General features: G+C 38.2%; 1 protein-coding gene across 1 annotated transcript in view; it reads left to right on the top strand.

Annotated features, from left to right (window-relative positions):
- The first annotated feature begins 231 nt into the window (after positions 1–231).
- OXTR (oxytocin receptor) overlaps positions 232–24,672 on the top strand; it is a 37,019-nt gene continuing 12,578 nt past the window's right edge. The window contains exon 1 of the mRNA XM_074198666.1: positions 232–1,181. Within this exon, the coding sequence (XP_074054767.1) occupies positions 242–1,181 (940 nt within the window). The 5' untranslated portion in view covers positions 232–241. The remainder of the gene's footprint in view (positions 1,182–24,672) is intronic.

The following is a 24,672-nucleotide window of genomic DNA, read 5'->3' on the forward strand; positions in this document are numbered from 1 at the left end:
GGGGCGAGGACAGGGACGGGAGGGGCAGGGCAACTCAGCTCCCCCCTCCCGCGAGTCCCTCCTATAAAGAGCGCTTCCGGACTGGTGGCCAGTAGAGGCGAGGAGCGCAGCGCCCCAAACTCTCCGCGGGGTGCGTCTCGGGATCGCCCTCCAGGGATCCGGCCGCGATGGCCGGAGCCGGGGACCGCGGACTGTGAGTCCTTGGGCCGCCAGCCCCCGGACCACCATGGAGAGCGCCACCATGGAGAGCGCCGGCGGAGCGGCCGCCCCGGGGTCCCTGAACCGCAGCGCCAACTGGAGCCTGGAGCTCTCCAGCCCCGGCAACCGCAGTTCCCTCCCCGTCCAACGCAACGAGGCCATGGCCAAGGTGGAGGTGACCGTGCTGGGTGTGATCCTCTTCTTAGCGCTGACCGGCAACCTGTGCGTCCTGCTGGCCCTGCGCACCACCCGCCACAAACATTCGCGCATGTTCTTCTTCATGAAGCATCTCAGCATTGCCGACCTCGTGGTGGCTGTCTTCCAGGTGCTGCCCCAGCTCCTTTGGGACATCACCTTCCACTTTTACGGCCCCGACTTCCTCTGCCGCCTCGTCAAGTATCTGCAGGTGGTGGGCATGTTCGCTTCCACCTACCTGCTGCTGTTGATGTCTCTGGACCGCTGCCTGGCCATCTGCCAGCCGCTGCGCTCCCTGCGCCGCCAGTCGGACCACCTCTCAGTCCTCTGCACGTGGTTAGTCTGTCTGGTGGTCAGCGTGCCCCAGATCCAGATCTTCTCCTTGAAGGAGGTGAGCGAAGGGGTATATGACTGCTGGGCCGTGTTCATCCAGCCCTGGGGACCCAAGGCTTACGTCACCTGGATCACACTGACCGTCTACATCATCCCGGTCCTGGTGCTCAGTGCCTGCTATGGGCTTATTAGCTTTAAAATCTGGCAGAATTTGAAGCTTAAGACAGCTCACGAGCCCCGAGCTGCCGGACTCTTGACCTCTTCTGCCACAAGTGGGGTAGATACTAGCTATGGGGCAGCCATGTCTCGGGTCAGTAGTGTCAAACTCATCTCCAAGGCCAAAATCCGCACTATCAAGATGACCTTCATTATTGTCTTGGTCTTCATCGTGTGCTGGACTCCTTTCTTCTTCGTTCAGATGTGGTCGGTTTGGGATCCCAATGCCCCTAAAGAAAGTAAGAAAGGGGACACAGAAGGGTGGGAGGGTTCATCTCTCCTCAGTTGTGGGTGCTGAGGAGAATCTATAACCAGTAGTTCTTCTGGTTTTGGTGGTGACACTTTAGCTCCTAGGTAGAGGATTGGAAAGGGGTGATGGAGTGACTCTAAGACACACATGAGTCTCCAAGGTGGGCAGCTAGGTGTGGCAGTGGAGGACCTGAGTCCAAAGCAGGCCTCAGACACTTAATTACCTAGCTGTGTGGCCTTGGGCAAATCACTTAATCCCATTGCTTTACAAAAAAAAAAGAAAGCAAAATGAATATCCAAGGTAGGGACTGTGGGAATTTGTCTGAAGAACTGCTCAGACTTGAGGGAAGAGGAATGCCTGCAAAGAGTTGATCAGTTTTAAAGGTCTTCCAACATCTAGCTCTGCTTGGAGATTAGAGAGTCCAACTCTAATCTTAGAATCAAATTTGGTCTCCGAACCAAATTATCTAATCCCCAGATGTGAGATAACATTAAAGCAAAAGAGGCACCAGAGTACAATGCTCAGTTATAGTCCATCTTCCTGAAACTCAAGAGTTCTGGGGCTTCCTTTCCATTCTTCCTCTAGGAGAATGGGGTGGAATAATGCATCATAATTCTTAAGATTATAGATTTAGATCTGGAAGGAACCTTGAAATTCTTCTAGTTCCCCTCCCTCCTAATTTTATAAATTAGGAAATTGAGGCATAGAACATTTAAGTAATTTGCTCAGATCACACAGGTAGCAACTTCAAACCCACTTCTCTTGATTCCAAATCTGATGTTCTTTCCATAATGCTCTGGCATATTGTTACAATGTGTTAGAATCCCCTGAGCACATGGGTGACACTTTATAAGTCCTTACCTTCAACAATGTGAATTTATGCTCCCCAAAGCAGTCATGCTTTCTGCCAGAACCTGTGGTTTCATTCTCTTCTTTGGGAATGAACAAGTTAAGTGCATTGTACACATGAGTTACCAGGCAAAAATTTTCTGGGAAGAAGCTGAGAATCTCTCCACCACCACTCAGACTGTTCAGTCTTGGCCAGTCACTTCCCTTCTCCTTGGTTCATCTATTGTCTTATCTATAAAACAAGGGGGTCACCTCTGGGGACCCTGTGATTCTTTTTTTTTTTTTTTAGATTTTGCGAGGCAATGGGGTTAAGTGGCTTACCCAAGGCCACACAGCTAGGTAATTATTAAATGTCTGAGGTTGGATTTGAACCCAGGTCCTCCTGACTCCAAGGCCGGTGCTCTATCCACTGCACCACTTAGTAGCCCCAGTCCTGTGATTCTTAAATCCTATAGATGGAAAGAGAATGCTGAGCTGTTTGTGACCCTCTCTAAAAGTATCTATTGAACAATCAAGAATTCCACTTTCCTGATGGAAAAAAGAATACCTGAAATTTTCATACTGCTAAAATCTTTTCAAAAGTAACAACTGCTTGCTATCTCTTAAATGCTTTTTGTGTGTGCTGTCCTAGGTGCTGTGGGGAAGGTAGGTATGGGGATGGGAAGGTGGGAAGAGATAGTGAAAAGGAAATTCACAAGAATACTCTCCTAGAATACTTCATAATTTATTTATTTATTCATTTAATAATTCATTTATTCATTCATTCATTTGTTTGTTTATTTGTAGATGGGGAAGGGTCAAATCAAGTAGGCATGGAATCTGGATTTGATCTCTCAGTCACTGTGGATTCTGGGGCTACTTGAAGCAGTACCCAGCATTGTTTGGAAGCCCATGTTTATTGAAGCAAGCTGATAGAAGCAATAAGACTGATATGGCAGGAATATACAGGACAGGTTGGAATACAGGAGACTGTATACAGAAGACTAGTTGTGAGGTCATTGTAGTATAGGTTGGAGGTCTTAGGATCTTTGATTTAGAATCGCAAGGGAACTTAAGACGGCTTCTATTCTATCCTCCCTCCTCATTTTACACTGGGAGAAACTGAGACCAAGAGAAGTTAAATGACTTATCCAGGGTCACACAGCTAATAGATACTTGGGGAAGGATTTGAACTCGTTTTTATGACTCCAACTCCAGTCTTTATCTAATGTACTACTTCCTAGTTATAATGGTAGAACTGGAGAGGAGGCGGCTGAACTGGGAAAATATTTTAAAGGAATAAAACTTAATACTTAGTAACTCAGTATACTTAATACTCAGTGAGAAAAGAATGCAGAATCAAAAATGACTCAGTCTGGAAGCCTGGAAGAATGTTAACACCTGGACAAAAAAGCTTTGGTGAGACCCTTCCAGGAGAAAGAAGACATTTTAAGGTCTACTGGTTAGACATTAGAAGGGAACATTAAGACAAGCTCCAGGGTTGGATGCTAACATTATTAGCTTTTCTTTCTCTTCCTTTCCTTTGACAATTCTTTCTCTCTCCTTCTCTCTCTCTCTCTCCCTTCCTCCCTTTCCCTCTCTCTCTTTCCTTCTCTCTCTCTCTCTCTCTCTCTCTCTCTCTCTCTCTCTCTCTCTCTCTCTCTCTCTCTCTCTCTCTCTCTCTCTCCTCTCTTTCCCTTCCTCCCTTTCCCCTTCTTTCTTTCCTCTTTCTTTCTCCTTCTCTTCCTCTATTCATTCCTTCTCCCCTCTTTCCTTTCTCTCTCTTCTCCTTCCCTTCCTCCCTTTCCCCTTCTTTCTCTCTTTCATCTTTCTTTCTCCTTCTCTTCCTCTATTCCTTCCTTCTCCCCTCTCTTTCCTCTCTCTCTCTCCTCTCCCTCCCTTCTTCTCTCCCCCTCTTGCTTCTCTCTTTTTCTCTCTGTCTCTCTGTCTCTGTCTCTCTCTGTCTCTCTCTCTCTTTCTCTCTGTCTGTCTGTCTCTCTCCTTCTCTGTCTCTCTCTCTTTTTGTCTCTGTCTCTATCTGTTGCTCTGTCTTTCTCCTTCTCTACTGACCTTTGGTACAACCTTCTCATCCTCCCTATGTCCCTGCTTTTTACCTTTTCTGCTTCTTTCCCTAACTAACTTTAAAAGTTTGGACTGAGTCACCTTTATCCCTGAATTTATCTTCAGGTCTGCACATAGGTACCTGTTTAATAAATACTGGCTGAAAGTTTACTGGATTTAAGAACTCCTTCTCCCTATAAGTTATTTACTCCAATAACGTGGAAGAATAGAATGTTTAAAGAGATACATATTGGTGGGGATGGGGTGGGTCATGCAGCCAATAGGAAGCAGAGAGGTGGCTGACTTTTGAATGCAGGGCTTCCTGACTCTGCATCAGCTCTCTTTATCCCTACTTATGGCTTTTTAAATGTTAAAAACTCTTTTTTTTCCATAAGTTGCAATTTCTCTCACTTAAGAATATGGAAAAAAGTTGTATTTCTCTCACAAGCAAACAAGCAAAGCAACAGCAATAGCACCAACAATGATGTTGTTTTTAGGATGTACAGTGGATAAGGGCCTGGGAGTCAGACTCGAATTCCAATCCTGCCTCAGATGTTCGCTAGTTGTATAACTCTGACATACTTAAACCCTCTGCCTCAGCTTTGTTGCTTGTAAAATAGGGATAAGAATAATACTTAGCTGAAAGAATGATTATGAGGCTCAAATTAGTTAACATATATAAAGCAGTTTGTAAACTTTAAAATATTTTATGCACACACATTCAGTTATGTCTGAATTGTGGCTGCATTTGGGTGTTCTTGGTACAGATAAGGGAACTGAAGCAAGCAAGATCAAGTGACTTGCTCAGGGTCACATAGCTAGTAAATTTCTGAGGCTTGATTTGAACTCAGGTTTTCCTGTCACCAAGTCCCAATGGTCTAGCCACTGTGCCACCTAGCTGCTCTCTCACACACAGAGAAACATATGTGTGCATGTATGTATACTTTTGTGTATATATATGTGAATATGTATATCTTTACATACATACAATTATATCTATCTATCTATCTTTCTATCTATCTATCTATCTATCTATCTATCTATCTATCTAGTATTAGTTAGCTATTATGTTTCCCTCAGCTTTATTTTTCCTGTAGTTAATTGATAAACAAAAGAAAAAAGTTTCCCCACTCCTAATGCAGAGAGAACAGGGGAAATATATTAGAAATATATTAGCAAAGGGAATTTTAGGTCATAGTGGTTTCCTTTGCTTCTTCTGACTTTCATTTCCCCCAAAGAAAACATTGTGTGCCAATGAGTTATGTAGGGTGTTTCTTTCTCTGGTTTTCAATATTATTCTTTTATGCATAGTGTTCTTAGAAGAATACCAATGCAGACAGAAATTGGTATGAATGATTCTGTTATTGCAATGAAAATGAGACTCCTACCTAGTCATCCAATACTTTTCTTTAAAAAAAATAACTTTTACTTTTGCAATTAATGTTTATTTTAGCTTCTCATCTCTTCATTCTATTAAAAGAAAGTAGTTGTGATTTGCATTTTTCTAATCAAAACCCCCTGTAATAAATATACATGGTGAGGCATAACAAATATTCACATTTCCCTTGCTCCCAAATGTGTCATTTGTATCTTAAGTCCCTCACCTCTCTGGAAGAAGTGAGAATAGATAATGCTTCCTCTTTGGTTCCCTGGGATCATGACTGGTTCTTAGGCAGTTGGACGTAGACATAAGTGGGGTGGAGGGTAGGTGGCCAAAAGCCAGCTACCTGCCCAGACACAAGATGGCTATTGCATCAGGGGTCAGGCTACTCAGACTCAATCCTCAGCAGAAAGAGAGAGGATGTGAGGACAAGAAGTATTCTCTGGAAAAAGGGCTCCTACCCTTGGTCTAGAGAAAATTAATTTAGACAAGCTTAAGAGGCAAGTTAGATCTCAGGGCAGGGATTATTTATACCAGAATGGTCTTGTGTGGATTTTGTGATTGGCATTTGATGACCATAATTGACTGAATATGGCACCAGCAAAAATATTAAATGGCATCCATTATATCTACTCTATGAGGGCTTAGCAGGTGCTTAGAAGGAATAAGGCAAGATTGCAAAACCATGGAGTTCATTGTGAACAGAATAGTGGAATTTTACAGGTAGCAGAGGATTTGGAGACAGATGTTCTAGGTTCAAATGCTGGCTGCCACTCATTTACCTGTGTGATTAAGAAGAACCTCAACTTTTTAAAAAATTTATTTTAATTTTTTTCCAATTATAGGTAAAGATGGTTTCAAATTCACTTTTTTGTAAGATTTTGAATTCCACATTTTTCTCCCTTCTTTCATTCTCTCCCCTTTCCCCATGATAATGAATAATCTCACATAGGTTGTACACATACAATCATGTTAAACATATTTTCATATTAATCATGTTGTGAAAGAAGAAATAGAACAAAAGGGAAAAATCACATAGAACAAATTTAAAAAATTGAAAATAGTATGCTTTGATCTGTATTCAGGCTTCATAGTTTTTTCCTCTGGATGTGGATGGCATTTTCCATCACAGATCTTTTAGAATTATCTTTGATAACTATCCTATAAAGATCTAAATCTGTCATAGGTGATCATCACATAATGTTGCTATTAAGATGTACAATGATCTGATTCTGTTGATTTCACTGAGCACCCATTCATATAAGTCTTTGCTGGTTTTTCTGAGTCCACTTGCTCATAATTTCTTACATTACAATACTACTCCATCACATTCATAGACCACAACTTGTTCAGTCATACCTCAAATGAATTTCCAACTCTTTTCCACTACAAAAAGAGCTGCTACAAATATTTCTGTACATGTAGGTTTTTCCCCCTTTTTTTTGGATCTCTTTGGGATACAGATCTAGGAGTGGATCAAAGGGATTTTTATAGCCCTTTGGACACAGTTCAAAATTGCTCTCAGGATTTGTACAAAACTCCATGAACAGTACATTAGAGTCCCAGTTTTTCCACAACCCCTCCACCATTTGTCAGTTTTCTTTGCTATCATGTTAGCCAATATGCTGTGAAGTGGTACCTCAGAGTGGTTTTAATTTGCATTTCTCTAATCAATAATAATAATAATTAATTAACTTTTATGAGCTTCAGTTTCCTCGTGTAAATAGAGAGAGGCAGCATGGGGAAGCTAGCATGAAAGAAAGAATAAATCCACTAAATTTGAAGATAGAAGACTGGGTTCAAATTCCAGTTCTGCCTCTGAATGACCTTGGGTAAATTATTCCTCTTTTAAGGGAGGGAGTTAGACTAAATGTCTATCTGCATGACCTTGGGTAAGTCATTCCTCTTTGAAGGAAGGGAGTTAAGACTAAATGACTTGTAAGGTCTCTTCCAGGTTTAAATCTTTCTTGCTATAAAGTAAATCATTGCCATTGTCATCTTGAAGATTAACATGGCTTACTAAGTAAGTGTGAAACTAATAGGCTATCTTCCCCTGCGCCCCAATCTGAGGGTCATAAATAGAAGTCATATTTTGTTTGGGGAAATGTAACATATAACATTTCTTCATTTAGAACAACTCAATTTCAGGGTGGTCAAAGCTGAAGTATAAGAACAGTGTAGGCAATTTCTAGAAACCTGGCTTCCAATATTGACTCTGACAGTTATAGGCTGTGTGATGCTAGACATATCAATCAGATTCTCTGTGTCTGAGCTTCAGTTCTCTTATCTGTAAAATGGGAATAATGTGTTATTTTTTCCCCTACCTATTCTACTAAGAGAGAATTGTGAGGAAAGACACTCATAAACTTTATTGCACGATGTCAGCTTGAGTTACAATTGTGTTTACTGCATTTCTCCAGACTGGTGATTTCCTCAGTGTGAGGCATTCCACTGCCAAAGACCGACAACTCATTCACAATGTTGTTTTCAAAAATTGTTTGAAGGTGGAATGGGGTAAGAGATCAAATGATTTTTTAGTGGCACACTAATTAGTCCAATGATTATAATATAGTGAAGTGATATGGTTTGGAGGCAGATTAAGTGATACAGTGAATAGAGTGCTGGGTCTGGAGTCTGGAACACCAGAGTTCAAGTCTTCTCTCAGATACTTATTAACTGTATGACCCTGGGCAAGTCACTTAAGCCTCTTTGCTTGTTTCCTCATCTGTAAAGTGAACTGGAGAAACAAATGGCAAACCCCTTCAGTATGTCTGCCAAGAAAACCTCCATATGGGGTCAGAAAGAATTGGACACTTAGTATTGTCAGAGCTAAGATTGGAATCCAAGGTGCTTTGCGAGTTAGAGGCAGACTTTAATTCTTTACCTTCCTGACTCCAGGGAGTCAGTTAATCAGCATTTATTAAGTTATTACTATATGCTAGGTCCAATGTACCAAGTGCGTATACCATACTACCTCTCATTTGCTACATTTATCAATGTGCTGGCAAACGTTTAGCAATTGTCTCACTAAAAAAAGTTGACTACTTTAAAAATTAATCTATTTTATTAAGAGTTCTCGGGGCGGCTAGGTGGCGCAGTGAATAGAGCACTGGCCTTGGAGTCAGGAGTACCTGAGTTCAAATCTGACCTCAGACACTTAATAATTACCTAGCTGTGTGGCCTTGGGCAAGCCACTTAACCCCATTGCCTTGAAAAAAAAAAATCTAAAAAAAAAAGAGTTCTCCATCACTTTCTTAAGACTAAAAGTTAATAATGCAACAGATTAAATCCTGATTTGTAGGATTTACCAATTTTCAAGGTGTAAATGCTCACGCTGTTTTATTTTTATTTTTATAAATTGATATTTTTGATTTTTATATTTTATATTTTGATTTTGATATTTTAACCTTTTCCCAATTTCATATCAAGGCAATTTTTAGCATTCATTTTTACTAAATTTTGAGTTCCAAATTTTTTTTCTTCCCTACCCTCCTTTTTTCCTAAAATGGCAGATAATTTGATAGAGTTTACACATATGCCATCATCTTGATTTTTTTTTTTTTTGCAAGGCAATGGGGTTAAGGCCACACAGCTAGGTAATTATTAAGTGTCTGAGGCCGGATTTGAACTCAGGGACTCCTGACTCCAGGGCAGGTGCTCTATCCACTACGCCACCTAGCCACCCCCATACTAAAAAATTTAATAATTTTTAACTAACAGCTTCCCCACCTTAGGAAGTTACAGCCCAGCATACTTTAGACTAAAGTACAATTAATATAGAGGTAGAATCAATTACCACTAATACTATTAACTATAACTAAAACAATTAACACAAACCTCAGGTTGACTGGCTCACAGGAAAAAAAATCTTGTCACACTTTATTAAGCAGCAACTCTTGCTTTTGAGAAACAGCTATATAATGTAGGAGAGGGAAAAAGAAAAAAGAATTTTTTAGTAAATGCAAAAATAACAATAATTTTTTTAATCAGTAAAGTGAGGGAGAAAGAGATAACTGGAGAAAAGTGAAAAAAGAGACTATTTTGAAGTTTCCTAGCTTTAGGTGATGGTCTCAGGTATAGATGAAGGAGATGACTCTATGCCAAGTATAATTTGAGGGACCTGGAACAGGCCCTCCTGCCTTGGAATATTTTCCCAATTGGATGCCAGAGACAAAAATTCTTCCTTTTGCTGAAGCACTGTCCTTCTTTTAAAAATACAACTTCACCTGGGAGGGAAAGCCCATCAGATCACTAAAACTTAAGTGTAGAGGAAATGCAAACCTCTTTTTTTTAATCAGCATAAGAGTTCATGGTTGGGGGGTGAGATGAGGGATAAATTTTGCTTCTTTTTCCAATTTGGAGTGCTGTTCATCACAATGAAATTTCCAGGGCAGTTAAAGATTTGGGTCAGTTGATTGCAGTTTATTGTGGTAGGATGTGTGGGTGACTTGATGCTAGAGAAGCCCAGGAAAGGGGCAAAGAGATAGTACTTAGCTCTAGGGTGGATGACTTAAATTAGCTTCAAGTACCTTCTTTTTTATTTTTATTTTATCTATCATCTATCTATCATCTATCTATCTATCTATCTATCTATCTATCTATCTATCTATCTATCTATCTATCTATCTATTTGCAAAGCAATGGGATTAAGTGACTTGCCCAAGACCACACAGCTAGGTAATTATTAAGTGTCTGAGGCTGGATTTGAACCCAGGTCCTCCTGACTCCAGGGCCGGTGCTCTATCCACTGTGCCACCTAGCCGTCCCTACCTTCTTTTTTAAGAAGGACCAGACAAAAACCATTTTTTGGCTTTGATTGATATGTCTAGTCCTTCTAGTGTTTTAATTATCATCCCTTATCCTCTTCTTTACCAAATGCACAGAATTTCCTGGGAAAGGAGACAAAGACAGAGAGAATCTGTGGTGGGGGATCTGTAAGATACTGTTAGTTAAGAGACCTGACTCTGAGCTGATACCCATAAAGTTTCAGTTTCATGACCTTGAAAAATCACTTCACTTTTCTGTGCCTCATTTTTTTCATCTGCGAAATCAAGATGATAATACTTAGATATTAGCAACTAGAATTTGGATAACACTTTATGGTCTGCAAAACACTTTAAAATTATTATCTCATATTATCTTCACAACAATCCTGGGATGTAGGTGCTGTTGTTAACATTTAACAGTTGAGGAAACAGGCAGGCAGTGTGTGAAGTGACTTGCACAGGCTTACCCATCTTGTAAATGTCTGAAGTTGAAATTAAACTCACTTCTTTCTAACTCCATATCTGGAGCTCAATCCATTGTGCTACCTTTCTGCCAGATCAGAATTGTGTGGTTGAAAGTGCTTTGAAAACTATTACCTTATATCATCAGGTCATAGCTCTAGATCTGACAAAGTTCTATATCCTGATTTTACAGAGCTGGAAACTGAGACCCTGGGAGGTTGTGATTTTCCTAAAATCTTAAAGGTTGTGAACATCAAAGACAGGATTTAAGCTCACTTATTATGACTATGGAGTCAATGTGTTTTTCTCTATGTTATATCCAATGTGATAGATCATCATCATCATTATCATCATCACCATCACCACCACCATCATCATCATCATCATCATCACCGGGTTAGCCAATACTCTGAAATTTTATCTATTAGTAATTATACTTTTAAGTACCTTACTTGTGCACTTCATTTTAGGTATTAAGGGAGAAAGAAAGAGGACATAGAGATAATTAAGACCTGATTGGGTATACAGGACAATGTGAAATAATAGGAAGAGCCCTGGCAAGCTTGGGTTCTAACTTGGCTGTTTTCCAACCTTGGGTAAGTCACTTAATTTCTCACTGTCTGACTTGGAATGGATGATTATTAAGATTCCTTCTGAGTCTTTGACTTTTTAACCAGATACTACTCTGTCGCTTCATAGTTCATGGAAATTTTGTAGCCAAGGAAGAAAGTAATATGATATTTGAAAATCTTACATTTATTTATAGTTGAACTATGTTTAGTTTTCAAAATATTACCATTTTCTCTCAATTTGCCCAAGGGGACTAATGGCAATATAAAGGTGGCAGGGACCTTTGCAGTTATTGGAAGATTGTAAAAAAAGGTCACTGGTTATAAAAGAGGCAAGGGACTTTGGCTGTAACAACAGGAAGGAGGACAAAGTTCACTAGCTCTGTATCTTCCCCTCCAGCATTCTTAGTTTCCAACGAGTCTCACAAAATCCTGGAATCTTTTACTATAAGCCAGATTCAATGTGAATTGTTTAAGATCAGGTGTATCCAACCTCACCAGTTGTAGTCCTTGGAAACCTGGTCACATCACATTTGTTGTTGTGCTTCTTGGTGTATTCATGAATGACTGTTGTTGGATGATGAAGCCCAGAAGAGCTTAAAGGTTGGACACCCCTGTATTAATCATAGTTTTACTCAAGTCTCAATTAGTGAATTCCCTTCCAGTCATTTAGGCAAGAACCAAAAATCAAATAGCAAAACATTTAGTTACTCAAAATGACAGCAAGGCAAATAACAAGAGAGCAAATCATGGAATCTTCCTGTGCTGCCCATATATACAAAGGGATATGATTCCTCATGCTGTTGGGAGAGGAAACACTCTGGACTTTGCATACTTTTGAGATGTATAGGCACACTTTTTTTGGTTTTTTTTCAAGGCAAGGGGTTAAGTGACTTGCCCAAGGTCACACATCTAGGAAAGTATTGTCTAAGACTGGAGGCACATTTCTTACACCCTTTTCTGAACAATTGTTTTTGCTTTGATTATTTTCTGTTCCTCCAACCCTTCCTTTCTGCTTCTGCATCTTGGGTGAGTGACTTTTGCCATCTGCTGTGTTATCTACTATAGTTTCTTCTATAAGAGGAGCATTATTACAGGGTTAACATGTTTATTATTAATGTTATTATAATTATTATTTATTACTTATTATAATAAGCATTATTACAGGGTTAACATCATTCTCAGCAATTTTGTAGACATCCCTGTCTCAATTGATGGCATAAAAAGCATCTCTTTAGTAGTTGTCAAAGTTTATTTTTGTTTATCTGTCCCATCTCAAATGGAAGTCCTTCAGTACCATTCTTTAGTTGCTTTGATTTACTAACCATGCTCCAAGTTCATACAAATTATCTTGAAGCTTTCACAAGGTTTAAGTAGCTACTGAGCAACAATGGGAGTTGAGAGGTGGAGCTGCTGATATATTTGTTCTACATTTTTGCCCCTCTGACAGATGTCTATTTCCTACTTTTGCTACCTTCTATACTATCTCACCATAAACAAGGTTTAAATTTCATTTTGGTGATAAAAGACTTGCCTCACTTGGTCGTTGTGAGGTTCAAATATGATAATCTATGCAAAATGTACACTTGAAGATTTCTTAAGATGCTCATTTTAGAACCTAATAGAACATTTTTGAGTGGGAAGTTGAGAACCTGTCTCCCTGCAATTTTCATGTGTCAACACTAGAGAATGGATCAGTGTTCTCATTGCATGAAAGTCAGAGCATGAGGCCCTTGGGGTCTTTTTATATTATCATTTGTTCATGTTTTCCCTAGGATGTTTGATAGGATTGATTGTAGTCTGGCCAACTCTTTTCCAGGCATGTTGTTGGGGATTGGATGGTGACTAGAGAATGGGAATTATTGGGAAGACATCTTTCTTTGCGTTTTCAAAGATACCCCTACTTCATGAAGATCATAGGTTCATTGATCTAGGGTGATAGAAATTTTTCTCCTTGGTAGTTGGCATTGCAGAGTTAAGTTACATATCCAGAAAGTATGTATCACAGAGGGAAAAAGTGGAGTGGGCATGGAAAGAAGAATCTGAGAGGCAAGAAAATTGCTGAAGAGGGGAAAGAGTGTATAATCTAAAATTGAGTCTATAATAGAGAGTCCTTTTCTCCTCCCTCCTCTCTCTCTATTTATATGTGTATATATGTATTTATATATAAATATATTTATTTGTACATGTATGTAAATATACACATATAATTCTTTTTTCTTCCCTTTCTTCATTCTAAAATATATCTTAAAAAGTAAAAATATCTTAATATATAACTTATATTTTTAAAAATTTTAAATATAATCGCTATGAACAAAGCATTCAAATAAAATATAAGATCATAAAATCATGTCAAAGATCATAAAAATTTCACAATTTTTTTACCAAGACTATTATTTGAACAAAATAACAAGACATCATGGTCACATTCCTGTCTCCTTCTGTTCTTTCTTTGTTGCTAATTTGTTGCTAAGATGATGATGATGATGAGAATGAGGATGAGAATGAGAACAAAGATGGTGGTGGTGGTTATGGGAATGATAGTGATGATGATGGTGATGCATCTAGTGATAGAATGTCTTTAGTTCTAATTTTGCTTTCTTTACTATGAAACTGTTCTTGTTTGAAATCTTCATAATTATAATTTCTTCTATTCTGAAATGCTTTTATACCACTTTTGCTTAGTCATTTCCCAGTTTTGGGATGCATACTTTCCCCACTAGTATGGGAAATATTTTGACCTGGATGAGTTGTTTCCCTCCCTTTATAAGAATATATCTTACAGTTACAAACACTTCAAAATTGGGGAAGCACTTGGCATAATTTATCTAATTTGAAATTCACAGCAGTCAGGTGAGGCAAATATTTTTACCCTTATTTATAGAGATGAAAAAGTTGAGGCAAAGAGAGATTAAGTGCCTTAATTATGGTATAGCAAAGCAAAATAAGTAACATGGGTAAAATCCCAACCAATATGTTTTTGATTTTATCTATCATGATATACTATAATATGATTTAGGGGAGAAAGTACTAGACTTGGAGTCAGGAATTCCTGAATTCAAGTCATACCAACAATATTTACTATGTGACCCTAGACAATTCATTTAATGTCTTTGTCTCAGTTTCCTCTTCTATAAAATGAAGGGATTGGAGTAGAATATCTCTATGGTTCTCCCCACCTAGCTCCAAATCTATGATCCTTTTTCTAATTAACATCCATAGGGTCTAGCTCCAAAAAATGGAATTCCAGGGTTATTCCAGGAATATTAGCAGTTTTATTAATTCAAGAAAATGATCACTTCTTAAGCATCTCCTAAGGACCAGGTTCTATGCTAAACCTTTTGTAAGGTACAAAGAAAAGCAAAAGTCATTTACTGACTTTAAGGAGCTCCTAGTCTAACATGGAGACAACATACAAACAACTATGCATGAACAAGATATATTTAGCATTAATTGGAGAAAATGTTAGAGGGGAGGCACCAGTAGGAAAGAGGACCAGGAAAAGTTTCCTGAGAAACATGGTAAAGCTTTAGCTGAGACTTGGAAGAAGCCAGGGAAATCAGTAGGCAGAGGAGACAAGAGGCATGGAGTGTAATAGCAGTGAAAATTCATGGAGTGGGGAGCACCTTGTGTGAAGAAGAACAATGAAGCAAGTGTCACTGGAACTGGAAGTCATAGAATATGTGAGATGACTGTAGAGTTGGAATGGGGCCAAGTTATGAAATCCTTTAAAAACCAAATAGACTAGTTATTTTAAAAAAATCATTTGATCCCAATAGTAACAAGTAGGTCCTGGAGTTTATTGACTAGGAAGGTTATTCTTTAGGAACGTCAATTTGACAGTTGAATGAAAGATATACTGGCGCGAGGAAGGGCAAGTCAAGGAGGCCGTTTCAATAGTCCAGGTATGAGATAATGAGTGTATTTAAACCAGTAAAATAGAAGCAAGGTTCTCAGGTGAGATGTTGAGAAGAGGAAGTTTAAGGAAGAACAAGAACATGGTGAATACGAAAGTGAGTTAATTTGGGAGATGTAAAAGGATTGTCTCGTTGTAGTGAAGACCCAACTGAGATTGTGTAATTTAAGTTGATAATGGACCCAATAGCATGGTTTCATGATTTCCTTCAGTTTTGTCTAGCAGCATATGAATTGGAGTGAAGACCACAGAAGGTAGAAGCAATCCAATGCAGAGCCTTAGCAGAAGAATATTGGTGAAAGGAAAAGTGAAGGAGGGACATGAGAGAAGAAGATAGCAAAAAAAAAAATGACCTGGTTCGTCAAGAAATAAAGATGAGGAAGGAGTATGTAGTCAGTTGAAGGATAACTGTGAAAAAGAACTGAAGACTAGACAGAGACTGACTGTTATGAGGATGAATAAAAGATTAGAGCTTGTAAGTCACAGGGACAGATGGAATGATACAAGTTTATGATGAGATAGAGGAATTTCAGAGTTCATGAACATGCATCACTTGTGGCTGTGGCAAGATCAAAGGTATAACCATTTTGGGGAGTAGGGAAAATGAGTAAGTTGAGGAAGTGGGAGGTTAGAGTATTTAAAGGAATATTGGTATGCATGCTGACAAAGGAAAGAAAGGCTGAGGCAGTCACCCAACTCATCTAAGGAAGGAGTGTATGTCCTGAAGGTTGATATATAATAGTTACCAGAATCTTGACTGGATAATCAATACCCATTGAATAAACCTTAAAAGAGAGGTTACTGAGTGATGGTGTTAGCATCAGATCTTAGAATTGGCAAAGGGGAGCAAGAAACACTCCAATTCTACAACCAGGAGCAGTGAGTTGGGGAATCTGGGAAAGTACAGCCACTTCTGGAAAGGGTGACCTGGGAGAGTGTCAGATTTCGGTGAATGTTAGTCTTCCCCTATTAACAGTGACTCCTTGAGGGAAGGTGCAGTCTTTTTTCCCATTCTTCATATCCCCCATCATTTAGCAGAGTGCCTGCCATATAGAAAGTGCTTAACTAATTTTTATTATTGTTGTTTTTGAAGAAGGAAGGAACAAGATTTCTTTTTACTAGTACTTTCCCATGTTTTGGTTAAAGCCACAAGTGTAGCAATAGAGAGAGAGAGAGAGAGGGTGAAACTGGAATAATTGCTGAGAAGTTATAGGGAAGGGGCTTTGGATTCAAGGGACCAAGAAGTTCAACAATGGTCAATAGTCAGTTCCCTGACCTATAGGGGTCTGAAAAAGGTTAGATAAATATGCTATCAAAGGCACATAGTATATATTTAAACAGAATTCTTAGAAGATTATTAAAAAAAACTAAACAAAAATCATAGTGCTTAGAACACAAGGTTTGGAGGTAGGAAGACCTGGATTTACCTTCCTCCCCAGAGTCTTTCAAGTTTTATCTCTTTACAAATCATTTAAATTCTCACAGTTTCAGGCTCCATATCTGTCAAATGGGAGAACATAATATCTAACTCATAGGTTTATTGGGAGAATCAAATGAGAGAACATCTCTGTAATGTGCTGTGTGAACCTTAAAATACTATTTAAACATGGGCTACTATTGATGTAGGTGACTTTCCTGGGGCTAGGGGTATTTGGAACTGGATTATTTTTAATATCCCTTCTGACTCTAAGAATCTATCAGAATTACAGCCTGGCCTGGTGGGGAGGGTATTCTTACTCATTGGGAATGTTCAGGGACTTCGTACAAAGCCTTAGTAGGAAGGTCATTTTTATAAAAGCTCCCAGTAGCCTCCCCCTTCACCAAAAAGGTGTCCATGTTAGTGGTGAAGAAAATCAGACTTGTTTTTCATAAGAGAAATCAAATGCTTAATTCCTTTATCTTGAAGTTTCAATTAGATCTATAGTTAATGATCAAGCTTCTTGGCTGAATCAGCAATTATAAATTACATTAAGTTTCTAGCTGTTTTAATTTTGGACTAGTGCCCCAAGGCAATCTTGTTTGTTTTATTTTTTGTCTTCTAAAAGCACAAATTAAGACATGCAAGTAAAATGAGGAAGAAGGGGGGGAGGAAGTTATTAGCTGGGGACTTCCAGCCTATTTTCCAGGGTCAGGCTTTTTGCATTTGTTTTTCCTTTTCATATGAGACTGGGTACATTGAGGAGAAAGGGTGCATGAATGGAAGTTGAAATTTTGAAGAGTATGTCAAAAGAAGTTCTATTAATGGATTCAATCTTAGAAATGTTAACTAAAGTATATATTTTGTACAAAGCATTCTCTTTGGTAAGATAGTTCCTTTTTATGTTATGTTATTTTATTTTTTCCAATTGTATGAATGGTTTTCAATAGTCATCTTTTTGTAGTTACTGATTCCTGGTAATGTATATAAAATTTTCTCATTTATAATGTTTATGAGAAAATGTTTCTGAGAATAATGCCCCTAAATGAGATCATCCAAAAGATTTTGGCATAACTATCCATACAGGAACAAAATGGATGAGAAATATGTCTCCTCTAGCTTATGATATGTGATTGAGTGGACAAATAGCTTTTTCCTACATTTCTCTGACTTTGCCCTCCCCCTCCTCTTTGCATCTATGTATCTATCTCAATCTCTGTAGACACATCTATCTCTATAGCTTGATAGATACATGAACAGACACATATATACACATACATATATAGAAATATACATATATGTAGAAATATAATCTTGGACAGCCTCTGTAAGTATTCTGTGAGTTGGTTAAAAATTGTACAGGAGAAGTAGATAATTGCCTTTGAGAAACAAAAAATTTATTTTAATGGCTCCAAGTTCTTGCAATCCATTAAAAAAAGGAAAAGTTCATTATTTAAATATCAGCAATATTCTGGAAGTGTTGTCTGACTATGAGTCATAGAATATTATAATCTCCAAAGAGCTGTTGTTAATATATTTTAAAGGTCACAGGAAAATGGGAGCCAGTAGTGGTTGTCTACAGGTCACAATACATTATAAGCGAGAAATTATGAAAAATGGTGAGAAGTATGTCATTGGAATGCATGATTAAAAATAGATCATGTAGCAAGAGTGAAGAATAACCAATTGATAGTCCATATATTCCACTTTTATCCTCATAATGCAAAAATAACTGGGGAAGAAATTTTCCCTTAGGGTGGACCCCTATGGCAAACTCGTGGAAGGACATAGGCAAGAATCACACAGGATGGGCAGGTATTGATGAGTATGTCAATGGAATATGCACATATCAGTGAAATCATATCCATTGGAATATTATTGGTGTAAAAACATTTTTTACTTATTTTAAACTTATGTTCCATATCTCTGTAAAATCCTTGCATAGATACTATTTATGTTCTCCAGGACCAAGCAAAGGCAGTGTTTTACATTGGTAAGGGGACTGGCCTCATGGTCAGAAACATAGTTCAAATTCTGCCTCTGATGCTAATCAATGTGGCCTTGAACCAATTACTTAACCTCCCTTAAGATTTTTCCCATTTATGCATTGAAGTATCACTTTAATCTCTGAGATTCCTATAACCATGATCCTCTGAATATTATGGATCTATGACATTCCTTGATGTTCCCATTTGTCTTCTGTTCTCTAGGCTAACCATGCCCAGTTAATTCAAATAAGTCTTGGTCATGTCCTTTACCAACTTGGTGACCCTTCACTGGAAGCATTTCAGTTTGGAAATTTCCCTTATAGTATATGACACTCAGACTTAGATATGATATTCTTTCTGTGATCTAATAGAAGACTTAAAACTATAAGCTTATTTATGTTTGATTTCAATGTTTAGGAAAATTCCAGAACTTCAGACTAAAGATATTGTAAGCAAAGTATTCCTGAGGTCTGGTAGACTCTCACTTTTCTTGTTCTACACATTATACTTCTATTTCATGAAGAGCAAATACAATTTCTGCCATCAAAGTCCTACTCTGATGCCTCACCATGGTGGGGAGGGGATCACAGGCTCTGGCAGGTCTGACTAAATTGAAAGTATTGATTATGTCCTTGATGGTGTATCCTGTGTCTTTTATATCAAGATTAGTTCAGAGAAGCTCATCAACAAAGAAAAACACCCAGGAAAATTTTGGGAGGGACAAAGGGCAGAAAAATTCAGTAAATTATCCATGAGGGGGATAGATACATTTAGTGAAAGAAAATTCATCAACCAATAAGTATTTATTAAACATTATTATGTGCTGGAGAACACAGTCAGTAAACAAAGACAAAAACTAAATGATTCTGGTCCTCAAGGAACATGCTTGTCTTTTCTCTAATGAGTAAGCGGAACAATTCTTGGAAGAAATGTGTCCATCAATTGCCTTCCCTGTACTCACAATCCCTGTGATTATATTGGCCAAAACTCTATTCCCACCAATCTTTCCCCATTGGAATATAAACATTTTTTAGCTTTTACATATTTTTATTTTACTTTTTTCCAATTATATGTAAAGATAATTTTCAACATTCAATTTTTGGTAAGATTTTTGAGTTCTACATTTTCCTACCTTCCTTCTTTCTCCTGCCTCCTCTCCATGACAGCAAGTAATCTGATATTGTTTATACATGGACAGTGATGTTGAACATTTTTCTATATTAGTCACATTGTGAAAAAAGAATCAGAACAAAATGGAAAAAATCATGAGAAAGAAAAAAATCCATAAAACCGATTTTTAAAAAAGTGAAAATATATGCTTAGGTCTGCATTAAGACTCTATGGTTCTTCCTCTGAATATGGATGGCATTTTCCATCACTATTCTTTTAGAATTATCTTTGATCATTGTATGGCTAAGAATGGTATGATAGTTGATCATCACAAACTATTGCTATTAATATGCACAATGTTCTTTTAGTTTTGCTCACTTCACTCAGCATCAGTTTACATAAGTCTTTCCATGTTTTTCTGAAATCCACCTGCTTGTGATTTCTTCTTTTTAATTTTTAAAAATATTTTTAGGGTTTTTTTTGCAAGGCAATGGGGAGTGCCCTAAGTGACAGAGCTAGGCAATTATTAAGTTCCTGAGGTTGGATTTGAACTCAGGTCCTCCTGACTCCAGTACTGGTGCTCTATTCACTGCTCTACCTAGCTGGCCTTGCTCAGGATTTCTTACAATGACAGTATTCCATCACATTCATATATCACAATTCGTTCAGCCATTTCCTAAATGAAGGTTATCCCCTCAGTTTCTAATTCTTTGTCACCACAGAATGCTGCTATATATTTTTTAACATGCGGGTCTTATCCCCTTTTTAATAATCTCTTTGGGAAACCTTGAATAGAAGTATTGTTGAATCAAAGGGTATGAACAGTTCTATTGCCTTTTGGACATTGCTATAAATTGCTTCCAGGAGGATTGTACCAGTTCACAACTCTACCAACAGTGCATTTGTGTTCCACTTTTCCTATATCTTCTTCAACATTTATCATTTTTCTTTTTTGTTATATTGGCCAATCTGATGGGTGTGAAGTGGTACATCAATCTTGTTTTAATTTGCATTTCTCCAATCAATAATGATTTGGAGCATTTTTTTCAAAAGACTATAGATAACTTTAATTTCTTCCTCTGAAAACTTCCTGTTCATATCCTTTGACCATTTACCAAATGGGGAATGACCTAAATTCTTATAAATTAGACTCAGTTCTCTATGACAATATAAGCTTCTAGAGGACAAAGGCTGTCTTGTTATTTCTTGTGCTGAGCACAAAAATATCTGGTATATACAGAATGTTTAAGAAATGCTTTTTCGTTCAGTTTTTCATCTCATTCATTCATACATAATAGAACTTTTGAACCATAATTACCCTTGCCTTACACTTTGATAATTTTAAAAATTCAAGTGCAGGAGTTTTACATTTATCTTTTTAAAAAGTTCATCTTTTTACCTTCATTTGTGGAGATTTTTTTGGCATCCCAGGTCTGTTGTCATCTATTAATTTTCCTCTTGGCTTTGTTCCATCCATAAATGTGACCATAGCATTTTATTGATGAATTTTCCCCAGTAACTTAATCAAAATAGTAAATGAAGTTATCTGACACGACAGCTCTTACTGCTCACTTAAACCTTCTCTAAGTACTCATGAATCATTTTTAAAAATAATATATCCTAGAATTTGCCAAGACTTGACACCAAATTCATTAACCTATGGTTCAATCTATTTTCTTATCTCTTGTGAAAACTGGAACATTTGTTAGGTTCTAGTCACTAGCAGGCATTCAATAATCACAGCTGAGAATTCTTTCTGTACTTTTGGATGTAATTTTTTTGGGGCCAGATGATGTGACTTCATTGGAAAGCAACCAAATGTGCTCTCTTACCGTTATGTCATTTCTCTAGGCTTTAGTTCCTATTAAATATTTCCTTTTATTCCTTTCCATTTTGAACTTTGATCTCTACAGTAAACAAAACAGAAACAAGATGAAAATTGAGGAGAGTTATCTTTTTGTTGTTATTTCATCCAAAGTTTGATCCCATTCAACTCTCATTTGATGATTCCTTGAACATGAAATTGTCACAGCCCTAAACAGGTATGCTATGTTCTTCATCTTTCTCTGGTACTCAAGTTAGCTAAATAATTCCCTTCCTCCTTTTCATTATTGTGCACATTTATCATACTCTTTAGCTTTAGCTTTGGATTCTTACAGAACTGCAAAAGTCATTTGTTTCTTTCCTTAGGAACCTGATATTATTTCTATTTTGTGTATTGATCATTTAAAATATGTTACTCACTTTATTGTGCTGCTAGCCTGTATTTACATCAAGAATAAAGGTTGTATATTCCATTCAACAGCAGGGGGAGCCTGGGAAAATGACAAACTTGCTATAATTCTCAGGGAATGAATGAATGCTTTTCCCATTCTCACAGTCAGAGGAGCATGTAGTAGTTCTTGGGGGGTGTTAATGAATCAGAATTATACTAGCTCTGAGCCCCCACATCATGATTGGCTACTTCTCTTCATGTTTCTTAATCGTAAGAACATAGTAAAAAGGGATTTACTACCCAGGCCACTGGGAACATGCTCATGATGCTTAGTTTTACCATTAAGGATAGAAGCAACAGAAGGACTAAGGTTGGAAATTCATTTAAATTGCTGCACAACTGTGTAGCTGTAGCTTATCTAAGACCCACAGTCAGTTCATAGATACTACAAAGATCATGATATATATGGATGTCACCAGTTATTCTCTCTGCGAGTGAGCAAAGATACTTATACAATAAATCACTGTTCCCGAGTGCTGACCCAGTCACCATCTCCAAGGTGATCAGTGACATATTAGTTGGATGGGGGTTCAGGTACCAACTCCCAAAACTGTTGTTTTCAAAGTCCTATCATAGGCGCAATCATCAATCCTCTCTTTTCTTCCTGGCTTGTTGTCCACTAATTGGGCTAGGATTTCAATTACTTGTCTCTGTTTATTGCTAATGAAATAATAGGAGGAGAGTGGACTGGGTCACAGAAGGGAAATTGCATCACTTTTGCAATGATGCCAAACTGCTTTCTATCAAAAAACCCCATCTTTTGTTACATTTGCTTTCCTGTTCATTAGGACTCCCCCCCCCAACCCATGGGGGAACTTCCAGTATGGGAATTCCCTCTGCCAATGAAGATCATAAACTAAGATATAGTAAATCATAGAATTGTAGACATAGAACTAGAAGGGTCATCGGGACCCTAGAGGTAATTCTTTCATTTTACAAATGAGGAGATTGAAGCCCATAAAGATTAAATAACTAGCCTAAGGTTATGCCACTTCTAAGCGAAAGAGATAGGATTTCCAGATCCATCATCATTGCTTAGCTACAACAGGTAATTGCTTAGGTTGCCGAGATATTAAATGACCCAGAGTTTTGTGGCTAGCATTTGACTGAGGCAAGTTTTGAACTCAGGACTTCCTGCCTCCAAATTTAGAGCTAAAAATGAAGAGGTATTGTGTATGATGGCACATGCCTTTGGTCCCAGCTACTGGGAGGTCTGAGGCTGGTGGATCACTTGAGTTCAGGAGTTCTCTGCTGTGGTTGAGCCGAAGATTCCAATCTGGTTGTGACAGGGAGACCCAGTCTCAAAAAAAAAAAAAAAAAAAAAGAAAGACAAAGGGAGAAGTATTGTTGATATAGAGTCAACCTTGAAATAAAGAAGGCTTGGGTCCTAATTTTGACACCTACAAACTGTGTGACTTTGGGACAGGTCACCCAACTTTTCAGTGCACCTTTCACCCAGAATCCCTCGTTCCTTCTCCCAGATTTCTATCAGTGATCACATCAGGAAATTAGATGGTTGAAGGTTGCAATGAGTGAAACAGTGAGAGGAGGTTTATCTTTATGGGGTCAAAAGTAATAAATGAGGATACCTAGAAGGAAGGGGAAATAGTTATAGCTTATTTTTGTTTGTTTTTTGGCAAGGCAATGGGGTTAAGTGACTTGCCCAAGGTCACACAACTAATTTTGAACTCAGGTCTTTTTGACTTTAGGATTGGTGCCCTATTCACAGTATCACCTAGCTGCTCCTATAGTTTGTTTTGCCTAGGATTTTGGACCCTTGATAAGGGGGATAGAGTAATAGCATGTTTTAGGCTTTGTAAACCACTTTACCTATGTAATCTTATCTGGACACTCAGAATAACACTGCGAGGGAGGGTTTATCCCAATTTTATAATTGGAGAAGCACTTATAAATGAGGAAAGATGAAGTGATTTACCCAGGATCACACAGTAGGCATCTGAAGTAGGAGCTGAACTCAGAGCTTTCTGATTCCAGTTCCAGTGTTCTGTTCGCTACACCACCTAGCTGCCTCTTAAGAATGTGCTGTGAATTAAGTGCATTTGTAGGCAATTGCTCTGGGAATAGGATTCAATATTTCTAAGGTTTTAGAGACATGGGAAAGGGGCTGTCATTTAGGGTAGTGAGAGAGCTATGGTATTGATAGGGAAAGGAAAGGGAATGCCTGGGAACTATTTAGCCAAAGAAGATTTAGGATAGGTGAGAAAGTTTCCAGCTACAAGCTGGGTGATCTTCCACCAATGTTGGTGTAACACGATTCTTGGATCCTGGAGAATGGTTGGATTGTATGACCTCCAAGATTCCTTTCAATCCTGTTTCAATGATTCTGTGATCCCTTATAGACCAGCCACTAAGGGGCAGTCTTTGATAATTGGTCAGCTTGGAGTGCTTAGGTCCTTCTCAAAAGGACATGAAATTTATCTCTAGAGGTCCTTCAGTCTACTTTTTAAATTTTTCTTTGTGTACAAAGAATGTGACACCTCTTTTGCATTTTCTGAACTTTACTCTTAATCACAATTCCCTCCTGTCCTCTCCCCTGCTCAAAACGTTCTTTTGGGCAACATGGAATAATGGAAATGACAATACACAGAACCAGCTCTCATTCTTACTAGTGGTGAGACCAACAAATCACAGGAACCTTTCTCAAGTCTCAGTTTTCTAATGATTTCTCTGGGGAAAATGCGGTACA

Source organism: Macrotis lagotis, chromosome 8 (assembly GCF_037893015.1).
Source record: "Macrotis lagotis isolate mMagLag1 chromosome 8, bilby.v1.9.chrom.fasta, whole genome shotgun sequence".
Taxonomy (NCBI): Eukaryota; Metazoa; Chordata; class Mammalia; order Peramelemorphia; family Peramelidae; genus Macrotis; species Macrotis lagotis.